Source organism: Zalophus californianus, chromosome 9 (assembly GCF_009762305.2).
Source record: "Zalophus californianus isolate mZalCal1 chromosome 9, mZalCal1.pri.v2, whole genome shotgun sequence".
In the NCBI taxonomy this organism is placed as follows: domain Eukaryota; kingdom Metazoa; phylum Chordata; class Mammalia; order Carnivora; family Otariidae; genus Zalophus; species Zalophus californianus.
In genome coordinates, this window is record NC_045603.1 from 65,536,689 (window position 1) to 65,548,561 (window position 11,873).

Consider the following 11,873-nt stretch of genomic DNA (forward strand, 5'->3'; position numbering starts at 1 on the left):
CCCATTTAATTTAATTTATTTAGAAATTTTGTGGGTTTTTTTCATTTATTTTTTTTAGTAATCTCTACACCCAACATGGAGCTCAAACTCATGACCCTGAGATCAAGAGTTGCATGTTCTTCCGACTGAGCCAGCCTGACTCCCCAAGAAACCCCATTTTAAATGTGAAGACACAGATAGTTTAAAAGTAAAAGGATAGGAAAAATATTATGCAAAAACTAATCAAGAGAAAGATGAAGTAACTATATTAATACCATACCAAGTAGATTTTAGAGCAAAGAATATTACCAGTGACAGACATTTTGAAAGGGATAAGTTCTTCCAGAGGACTTAACCTAGATATGTACATACCTAGTAAGAGAAATTTCAAAATATATGAAGCAAAACTTATAGAACTGAAAGGAAAAATAGACAAATCTATAATTATTGTTGGAGATTCCAACCCTTTCTCAACAATCAGTAGGAGAAATAGAAAATCATTAAGGATATAGAAAGCCAGAGTAGGTAGATGGATCTTGTGGGCAGGAAACACTTCCTCCTCTGGACAGCACTAAATGTGCCCCATCCCGATGTGGAGAAACAGGATGATGCTGTACTTCCAGTCTCTTCATTTTCCCTCCAGGACTCTGTCCTTCGTGCATACCTTACTACTAATTTACATGGATGAATTGGAAAATACCAAGCAGGCATGTCTTTTGTTTTATTTTGCAAACCTTTGTTAATTATTGTCAGTTGTTTCCAAAATGCAAAAAAGCATTAGACTGTTGGAATACTGCATTTCTGACTTTTTCCTAGCTAGGGAAGCACCGTAAGGAAGAGACTAAGAGCATATGTGGGGAGTGAGGGCATGCAGGAGGAAATAAAGTGGAATCTCTATTAGCAAACTGACTACACTGATGACCAGGCTAACCAGGCAGACCAGTTACCGATTTTGTAAGTCTCATCTCTGAAAGGAAAGAGGTGTCTTTCAGCTATTCTGCATCACAATAGCCTTTTGTATAGAGAAGGTATTCTTACTTGATTGATAGTGGGGAAGTATGAAGACTTTATAAGGGGTATACGAAGGTCATCTGATTTTTATTGTGGAATCAGCATCTGAAATCAGAGCACATAACTCTGTCTAGCATTCTTTCATAATAAAAGTGGAAATGGGGAATTGGTAATGGTCATAGCTTTCTGGTTGTTTCCAAGGAGCCATTAAATTTAAGTAATGCTCAGAGAAGAGGGGAAACAGCTTGTAGAACATTAAGCCCAACTAGACAAGCCTAGCAAAGGGAGTAAGTTTTCTTTAGGGAATAAAAACTGATTCCATAAGAAGGGGGGGAAAACTAGGCAAAATGAGATAAATTAGCTAAGTGAATATGATGTGTCTACCATATGCAATGCAGTCTTACATGTCGAATAAAATGATCACAATGGAAATTTTAATGTTTCTAACATGACTCACTGGTAGATTCCACATCATTATAGTTACCTCTTTAAAGTGTTTCTTAACAGAACTAGTCCTTTTGATAAATCAGGGATTTATGCAGGGTCACAGGGAGAATAGTAATTACAGTTGTCACAACTCCATAAAAATAGGTGTTGCCTGCCTGTCTTTGTCTGAAACTTTAGCAGTGATTCTAATAATTTGATACTTGAATTTGCATGTGAGAAGAATCCTGGGGACATGTTCACAGTGAGAGATGCAATACACAGAGCTTGCCTGAAGTCTACCTTCTATATTAATTAGGTTAGATCTTAGGAGTGGATGATCTTCTGACTCCTAGTATTTAAGTGCTGTTGCTTGGCTGGTCTTTTGGGCTTTGTGGTCAGCAAAGATAGATTTAATTTAAAAATCAGAACAGGGAGGTTAAGGTGAAAACATAGAGAAGTAAAACAGGAAAAATGGCTTTCCCCCCCCCCCCCCCGAAACTTGTCTTGGTTTCTACTTAGGAGCACTGTTATACCCATGACTTTCAGAACATTTTTTTCCCAGAGCCAATTAGAAAGGTTCAGGGGTACCTGGGTGGCTCAGTCGGTTAAGAGTCTGATTTTTGGTTTCGGCTCAGGTTGGTGATCTCAGGGCTCTGAGATCCAGTAGCGGGCATCAGGCTTCACGCTCAGCAGGGAGTCTTTTGAAGATTTCCTCCCTCTGCCCCTCCCCCCATTCGTGTGCACGCTCTCCTCTTTTTCTCTCTCTCAAATAAAATAAAAATAAGTCTTTTAAAAAAAAGGTTCAGGGTGTAAAATCGGGAAGGGTTAAAAGTTAAGATTTTACTGTTAGTGAGATATTTTACTTCTAAAAGGATGAGAAGACAATAGTTTGGCTGGTTTAACTAGGTGAGAAGGAAGATAAAAATAGCAGTGGTCATTTATGTCATTGTGGTAACATACAGGAAAAGGACTGAGTCCTTAGTTTAAAAACGTTGTAAGCTTTTCTTTTAAAGAGAAGCTTTTCCAGCTTCATCCTGGCAGCTCTTCAAATACAATCACAAAGGAGCAAGACACTATAAACAACAGTCCCCCCCCCCCCCCGCCACCTCAAGAAAAGCACTGCATAGACAAGCAGGCGCTCATGGCCAAGGCTGTGAAGGCAGCAGGAAGGGCAGCTCCTGAGGCCCTGGAGCTGCGGCAAAGCTGACAGACAAGTGTGGGCCGCAGAAAGAGGGACAGGTGGACCAACACTGGCAGTTGTCCCCAGATGCTGGTATATTGGCAAGACAAACAGTAGCACAGGACTGACTGACTACTTTTAGCCCCCTATTTGAAGGGGAATTAAGATCTTTTGGAGCTAAGAGAGTCTTGTGTGCAGAAAGGCTCTCCCTGTGGGAGGAGAGGGACCCTTGTCTTCACAAAATACAAGCAAATGCCTATCACTGCTTCTCTTTCATCTTAAGCACTGTGATTCCTTCTCTCATGTCTTTTTCCTTCACCTTCAACCCTCCTCTTTGGGATGACATGTACGATTCTTTTTGTTCTCTTAACTCCTAGCTTGTTTTTTTGGTAGGACTGTGTCTTGGTCGAACTATGGCAATTTTCCTCATTTGGACAGAGTAATAGCTGCAAAACTGAGGAAACTGGGATCTCGGGTTCTGCCTCAGATGTCAGATTGTATATCCTCAGCTAATGGGGAGAACACTGAGGCCACCAAGCTCCCTCCTACTGGGATATAGAGGAAATGAAAAAGAGCCCAGATCACTCCTTAGAGCTAATTAACAAGCTGACTTTGGAGGAGGCCATTTCCCTGGCAGTGAAGAAACCTTGGTTGGAGGCAGAACTAAAGCGATGGAAGAGGGATTGTCAAAGGAAATAGATAATGTGTATCCTGATCATCAGGTCTCCGTTCTCCTTAAGCTGGCTTGGGCTTTAACTTTATAGTCCACACTCTCAAAATAAAAATGTAAAAATAAGAAAGCAAACAAGCTGGGCTGTGTAAGTCTCACTTCGTTGGCTTCTGGAACTCTTTCCTTCTAAAACAGGAAAATCATGGGTAGCATGATACTCATTTATGTCATCTTTTTTTACTTCAGGGTAATGATCCCAAAGGTGATGCCCCCTGAAGGGCATCTAAAGGAGATACATCTCCATGGCTTTCATGTGCTTGGCTGTCTTTATCTTTCTGCCTGATTCTTTCCACTTTCTGCTTGAGTCTGTATTACCTTTTACAGTGTATGACTTTTGTTTGCCCCATGGAAGGTTTGGCTTACAGTGACTGATAGGTCATCTGCCTGTTCACTTCACCCCTTGGATTAAAGGGTTTAGCCTCATAACATGGCTAATATTGTGGGATGAGTAGAATACCAGAGGAATCAATCCCTTCTTGCAGTTTTTCTGTCACTAGAGAATGTAGTTTTATAGCCTAGAAATCTGTGCTTTTTGGGCAGGTCCTCCTGCATTCCTCGCTGCCTTTCACAAGCCTGGAATCGTCCTTTCGCACCATTATCCTTGGGGACAGAGTTAGATTGAAAACCTCAGTTTGAGAAATCTGTGACCCTAATTATGTTTTGATTCACTATTACTTAAAATAACTGAGCTCCAGTTATCTGTTGGGCATCACACTAGGCAGAGGATCAGCCACAACCCAAGTCCTCTGGACCTGCTGGGCCTCTTGCTCAGTCTTCATAGATGCAGGCAGAACAGTGTCTTTCTTCAATCCTAGTCTACCCCTCAACCCCCACCCTCAGAGCTCCGCTTCATGGCAAGTGTGGTTTCCCTGCAACTGCCGAGGCATCCTCATGTATAGGCCCTTTCTCTAGTCTCGACCATGTTTCGGTGTGTTCCTGGCAGTGTTCCCTGCCGCCTACCCAGTATGTAGCTGCCTACTGTTGGGCAGTAGCTCACTGCTCTGGCATCCTAATGTGTAAATATTTGTCAAAGGACAGGGGCGTTTTCCCATTCCCCAAAAAGCATTCTGAAAAATGTGCCTGTTTTCGTAGTCATATTTCCAGGCTGTGGATCAGTTAGCCCATTCATTCCTTGCAGTTGACAGACACTGGCCTGGCCTCAGCCGGCCACATGAAGTAAGTATGCGGTAACTTCCGGCCCAGTAACTTTTAAGCTTTAGTAGGAAGGAGTCCCAGACCTAAAGGGAACCATAGTCAACATGTCACTATTAGAGAATACATTGTTTCGTCAACAGGAGGAATCCCGTGTCTTCCGTGTCAAGTGTTTAAATTTCTTACACCCATACTTGATATTGGAGGCATATATGGAATCAACAAAAATGAGAAAGCTAGCCATATGGATTCTGGAGGAAAACTTGACTCTTCATGTTTGTGACTGGACTTTCAGGTCTCATGTAATGTAGGTTTTTATACAACATCCATTTCTGCCTCTGCAGAGGTGACAGTGCTGAGCTACTAGTTAGTTGAGAGGTGTTTTTTCTAGTACAGTTGATGGTTTATCCTGTCACTCAGTTCTGCTTGAGACCAGAGCCGGTCACCAATGCATGCCAACTTATTAGGCTGAAAAGGCGGTCTTTAGTCATGGAACAGTTTTCTGTCTGTGCACAACCAGGTGACCCACATGTAAGAACTGAACTGTTGGTCTTCGCTTTATTACACTAGACTGTGAGCTCAGGATTTATTTCAGTTGCTCACCCAGTCCCAGTAGATTAAAGTACCTCTAATGTGTCTGTCAAACTGCTTGGCTCCTTCCTTTCCTTTTCTCTAAGTCGTGCCTTCCAGCACCCCTTCCTCCTCCTCCTTATTTTTGGACCTAATCCTTAGTCTTCTACAGATCAGACTAGCATGCACCCATATGGATCCTCAACCCCATAAGATATCTGTAGAGTTAGAGCTAGAACTATATCAGCTTTTTCTGTTTTCACTGTCTATAAGCACCTCAAGCCTCCAGAACTTGATGTAGGGGCATGAGGCTTTGGGGTGTGGAAATCGTAACTGATAAGGAAACAATAACATATGCTGTGCAACACAGCAACTGCTTTTCCTTCATACGACACAACTCTTTTGGAAGGACTGAGTATCTTTTAATACATTTAATTTCTTCCCACAGATAATCAATTTCTACATGAATATGTTGATGGAGCGAAGTAAAGAGAAGGGATTGCCAAGTGTGCATGCATTTAATACCTTTTTTTTCACTAAGTTAAAAACGGCTGGTTATCAGGCAGTGAAACGTTGGACAAAGAAAGTGGATGTATTTTCTGTTGACATTCTTTTGGTGCCCATTCACCTGGGAGTGCACTGGTGTCTTGCTGTGAGTACCTCTCTTACTTTTAATCAAATTTAAAAGAAATTCTACAGAATCATAGACTATACAGAGTAGTGAGTAGTAATTCTACATTTTCACTGGGTGATTGTGAGAAAGAATAGTATTTCTTTGGCTAAAAATTGGATAGATCAGTGAACTTCCTGTCAAGAGTGGGAGATACTTAGACTTTGAAGAAAGTTGTGGAATTTCCTTTCTGGAAATATTTAGAAGGGAGCTGTAAGGCTAAACAGTCTCAAGGCAAGGCATGCGGTGAAAAAGTGACTTCTTAATGATCCTGCCAACTCAGATTCTGTGACTTATTTTCTGCCCAATTATGATTTGCCTTGCATACTTGATAGTTTAATATTTTTTATGACTCTTTGAGAACATGGATACATTCATTTAATATATTAATAAAAAATATAAAAGTTCTCTCACAATCTATTTTGAATTATACTTGAAAAGCATAAAGCCAAAGAGAAATTCTCCACATAAAGAAACAAAATGCGGACTATTTTGCCATCTTTCTAAAACCCTGTGGAAATGATCTCGTTCATCTTACAGTCTCTGAAGAGCATGTGTGTCTTCACTGTTGCCCGCATGGCAGATGGAGAACCTAAATACTAGAAAAAGATTTCAGGGCCATTAATGAGGCCATGATAGTACTATGTAAATAAACCCCTTTTTCTTTCCTCTGCAGTTTAAGCATGGTATAATGCAAAGTATCAGTCAAACTTGTCATGATTTCACAGGGAATCTGGCAAAAAGTTCCAAGTTTGGGGCGCCTGGGTGGCTCAGTCGTTAAGCGTCTGCCTTCGGCTCAGGTCATGATCCCAGGGTCTTGGGATTGAGCCCTCCATTGGGCTCTCTGCTCCAAGGGAAGCCTGCTTCTCCCTCTCCCACTCCCCCTGCTTGTGTTTCCTCTCTCGCTGTCTCTCTCTGTCAAATAAGTAAATAAAATCTTAAAAAAAAAAAAAGTTTCCAAGTTCCAGGGAAGTGAAAGCTGAGAAACTATTTTTCTTATTATATGAACACACAGATTTTTTTTTTATTCCCAGGTTGTGGACTTTCGAAAGAAGAATATTACCTATTACGACTCTATGGGTGGGATAAACAATGAAGCCTGCAGGATCCTCCTGTAAGTAGGGAGTTGAGAACAAAAGAGTTTGGTGTTGGGTGTATGTTGTGTTCTTTGATACCTTTAGTGGAGTGATTATGATTAATAAAGGAAATCTTCACACTGAGGTAAGAGTGGATATTTTATGTCTGAGTAAGTAAAGTTTAATAATAATATAATAATACCAGAAAGATGCCCTCATGGGGACAACTGTTGTCCCAGTGCACTAAAATAACGAATGAGTCAATATGTACATATAATATAGAAACTACTTAGAAGTCATCTAATCCAACCTGCCTAATTTTTCAGCTGAAGGACCCAAGACCCACAGAGGTGACTTTGATATGCTCAGGTCCTACTAGTTAGTGGCTCAACTGGGAACCAGAATGCAAATCTCCTTATACCCCAACTGTTTGTCTTTCCAAAATGCCTATTCCTCACTGTACCACTATACCATTCGGGTGGCCAGGAGGAGGTGAACGGTTTGCACTTAAGAAGAGTGCTCTGTATGAGGTATGCACTCATCAAATTGTGATTTGGATTGAATTTTCACACAGGAGAATCAAGACTATAAATAGTGAATAACTGCCTTGATATTGCTAGAGAAACCTTCTTCCATGCGGTCGAGTTCTGAAGGACCATATAAACCAAGGAAAAGAATCAAACCTCATTCCTCAGGAGGAACAATAGGTAGAAGGAACCTGGGTGTCAGAGGCAGAGGTCCTGTTTCTCTTGGGTTGACAGGGTGGGCATGAATTATGGGAGCTGCAGGGGGAAGCTTAGCAGTCCAAAGATTTCCCCACCCAGCATTATATACTGTTTTCCTCAGAAGTGCAGATGAAAACCCTTCCTAAGGATTGTTAACCTCATTCTTAGGGTGGCAGCTGTCATCAGTGCCCCCACAGCTCATCTCCTTCTCTCCTAATACCTTTAGGCAATACCTGAAACAAGAAAGCATTGATAAGAAAAGGAAAGAGTTTGACACCAATGGCTGGCAGCTCTTCAGCAAGAAAAGCCAGGTACATTTCATCTCATCAGGTGGAAATCCTGATATTAGGGTATTTGAGAAGGATAGGGTTTTATTGCTTGATTCCCAGGGACCTTCTTAGTGTCTAGCCTGACTTCAGCTTGGTTGTTTGGTTCCTCAGAGGAAGAAAGAGTAAGCTCTGGCTGTGGGAAAACTGGTCATGTGTTTCTTAGGTAGAACTAGGTTTTCTGAGTGCCCAGCTGTTTTACTGAGCTTTTCACTCCTGTGGGAAATGGTTGCTGATTGGCCCTTATGGGAGGGACTTGTCTTTATATCTTTAGGTGTCATGGAAGTCTAAGATAGTCTCCTGATAATGAAGATTCATATTAATATGAAGACCTGACTGAGATGCTGTATTTGTTTTCTCTGAGCCTGTGTTCTGGGGTGAGGGACTTAGGGTCACCTCTTCAAAATTCAGGGAAACCTGTAACATTTATATCCTTTGGTTCTTATTTATAATCTAGTATGAAGGAAGGAAGCTTGGAAAGATGTCACCATTTTGTTATTTTTGGTCTTTCAGGAAATTCCACAGCAGATGAATGGAAGTGACTGTGGCATGTTTGCTTGCAAATATGCTGACTGCATTACCAAAGACAGACCAATCAACTTCACACAGGTGAGCTGAGCCTTCAGGAAGGAGCCCTGGGACCACCCTGTCTCTAGGCTGCCCGATAGATGTTTTTTCCTCCACCTGTTCTGCCTAGTGAACTCTGCCTATGGTCCATAACACTGGTGGTTACCATGTAGACCACATCACAAGAAAAAGAAGGATAGTGATAGGCCACATGCTGGGTTCCCTTACATCACATGCTACAGTCAAGGAATCCTGGTCATTAGCAGAGCCTTCTTCTCTGCCCCTCTCCCCCCATCTACCTCAAATCCTATAAGAAACAGAACTGGGACCAGAGCAAGTTTTCTTCATTTTCTCTTCATCTGGTTAGCAGTCAGGTTTTGGAACAGGCTACACCTTGAACTCCTAGTATAATTTGTCATGCTGCCCTGCTCCCCTGCCCCTCACTTGATGCAGCTCATCAGTCTCCTCTTAGTTTGTGATTGTTTATTTCTGTCCATGTGGTCCTTCAGAGACCAAAGTGGATTGAGACTGGAGATTATGGTTTGTGTCCTGTACTTTAAATTAATGGCTTTACCAGACTTTTCCACCATAGCCCTTGGGTGGAGCTGACTCTTTTGCAGTTCCATAACTCTTCCCCTAAAAAGTAAGTTTTAAGTTTTTGATTTTCAGGCCTTAGATCTCCTATCGTCTTAAAAGTTCAACATAGAGGACTTGATGGACACCATCCTCAAAATTCTTGGGAGACATTTGGGTGTAGCCTGGGGACTCCTGGTGATGCCCAATAATGTTTGTAAGGCTACAACAAGAGAAAATAGCAGTAGAGATAGCACTAGAAAAAAATTACATGTAATCAAGAATTGAGCAATTTGAAAGACCGGAAGTGCAACTGAAGCTATTTTAATTGAAAACCTTGAGAAGGGAAGGAGTGTTGGGTCTGGATAAAAGCAATGAAAAAATTAAGGGTAATCTCTGTGTCCCTACAGCAACACATGCCATACTTCCGGAAGCGGATGGTCTGGGAGATTCTCCACCGAAAGCTTTTGTGAAGACTGTCTCAGTTAGCCGACACTGACCTTGTGGGGGACCAGCTCTTTGTTGTCTACAGCCAGAGACCTTGGAAACAGCTGCTCCCACCCCTCTGTTCTTGTAAAGCCCTTGATCCTGGACCAGGCCCTGGCGAGATGCATTCACAAGCACATCTGCCTTTCCTTTTGTATCTCAGATACTATTTTTGCAAAGAAACTTTGGTGCTGTGAAAGGGGTGAGGGACATCCCTAAGCTGAAGAGAGAGACTGCTTTTCACTTCTTCAGTTCTGCCATCTTGTTTTCAAAGGGCTCCAGCCTCACTCAGTCCCTAATTCCGGGGCCGAGAGAAGCTTGGACAGACTCTTGGTTTCACATAAACTCTTGTTGTTAGGCCTTACTAAGAGGTAGGAAAGGGCATGGGCAAAAAGGTAGGGATGAAAACCACCAGCATATACACTCACACATACACGCAGGATTTTCACGATGTGTTGTCAGGAAAGTGACTGTAAACTGGACTTGGGGTCACACGCTTAAGTCCCTTCTCCAGGACTTCCCTGTTTATATGCCTCTTTGTGAGATCCATCTGCTTCTGTACAAGGCTGTTTTGTCATCTGTAGCTTCCTCCCAGCCTGAGGCACAACACATGAGCCCGGGGGGGGGGACCCCAAAGTCCCAGGCAGGCCTTTCCTTAAAGCAGGGGTTTGCATGTGCTCACAACACATGACACAGAGAAGACCCACCCAGGGAGCAGTTCAGTGGGGCAGCAAAGGCACCACTTTTACTGCCGCCGACTTCTGACCAAGAAGAAGGACCTCAGTCTTTAGCGTAAAATTCCAGCATGGGATGAATGCAGGTCTAGTTTGGTCTGTGGCTAGTTAGTCTAAATAGGTTTCTACCCACAGAAAATTTAATATATATATATAAATATATATATATTTCACAGGGATATGTGTTTTTTTAAAAGGCTGAATGTGTTCACCACTTTAGCCTGTAGATTTATTTCCTTTTTCCAACTTTAGCTCTAGCACGCACAGATCCCAGCCCTTATGTGTAGGGTGTTTGTGGACTTCCTAACAATATTTTGAGGCCTGGATGAACTTTGGCTTAGGGGTCAAGGTTTCAGAGGGAGGCAAAGATTTTCAACTGGAAAACGGGTGGAATTTGGACTGATCAGCTTGAGACTAAAAAAATGCTATTCCTTTTGTTCTTTCTAGCATCTCCCCCGCCCTCTGAGCGCTCCTCAGGCTAGATAGTGGAACGATCCAATGCCAGTGTCATTTTGTACTTAAGTTCCAAAATAGGAACGTTTTATACTTTTTTCTGTATTGTAATAGGTAGTTTTGTATGAAATATTTTCTCTTCTTCCCTTGTACCCCATCCTTTCCAACATTGTGCTTTCTCTCTGGGCTTATTTGAAAATTTTACTCTGTTTTATACCAAGCTTGTTTAGTACATTTTTCTATGTTTTACCACAGGTTACAATTTGAAAAGAAAACTATTTTTTTTAAATATTCCATTGTTAACTGAATGTTACTGTTTCCACTCCAGCAACCAGATGTCCTACCTTTTTCATAACTGCCTGCCTTTTTGGGGAAGACCACCATTCGTTCGTTTGTTCTTTCTTTCTTTCTTTCTTTCTTTCTTTCTTTCTTTCTTTCTTTCTTTCTTTCTTTCTCTTTCTTTCTTTCTTTCTTTCTTTCTTTCTTTCTTTCTTTCTTTCTTTCTTTTTTCTCTTTCTTTCTTTCTTTCTTTCTTTCTTTCTTTCTTTCTTTCTTTCCGTCCTTCCTTCCTTCCTTCCTTCCTTCCTTCCTTCCTTCCTTCCTTCCTTCCTTCCTTCCTTCCTTCCTTCCTTCTTTCCTTTCTTTTCTTTCTTTTCTTTTCTTTCTTTCTTTTTCTTTCTTTCTTGTGTTTTTCTATAGGAAATAAATAGCTTTCTATTTATGAGTTGCTGAGACCTTTCACATTCTCTTTTAGAAAGCTACAGTGTGCAGGCTCATTGTATGACTCCTGCACATGGATTCTTGGTACTTAATGTATTTCAGTGACAAATGGAAAGGTGGCAGTATGGCATAGATTTGGACTATGAGTCAAAAGACCTGAGTTTTTCAGGTGCTCTTGCTATTATCTGGGGGGACTCAGAACAAGATAGGTGTCTGTATTTATTGTTTGTCCATTTAGATAACAACATCTGTCTTATCTTCCTCACAGACTTTTTGTACAGACCAAAGCAACAGATATTTATTGCCATGTATAACAAAATGAAACATGCAACAAAAGCACTTTGAAAAATATATAAGGAATTGTTGAGCCTGTCTGAACGTGGACCCCCTTTCTGACCAGTGCATTTATGTACAAGGCGAAGTTAGTGATCCTAAGACCACCCTACATGGGTGGACCAAGCTGAGACATAGGTTGTAGCCCAGGGTGGCTCAGTG

The 11,873-nt window shown here is 41.6% G+C and overlaps 1 protein-coding gene across 7 annotated transcripts in view; it reads left to right on the forward strand.

Moving 5' to 3' along the window:
• The window catches only part of SENP1 (SUMO specific peptidase 1), a 49,660-nt gene extending 38,513 nt beyond the window's left edge, over positions 1-11,147 (forward strand). For all 7 annotated transcript variants that reach the window (XM_027592762.2, XM_027592761.2, XM_027592767.2 and 4 more), the window contains 5 exons: positions 5,497-5,700; positions 6,753-6,832; positions 7,746-7,830; positions 8,359-8,454; positions 9,396-11,147. In XM_027592762.2, coding sequence (XP_027448563.1) covers positions 5,497-5,700; positions 6,753-6,832; positions 7,746-7,830; positions 8,359-8,454; positions 9,396-9,458 — 528 coding nt within the window. In that variant the 3' untranslated portion in view covers positions 9,459-11,147. The remainder of the gene's footprint in view (positions 1-5,496; positions 5,701-6,752; positions 6,833-7,745; positions 7,831-8,358; positions 8,455-9,395) is intronic.
• Positions 11,148-11,873: the final 726 nt, after the last annotated feature.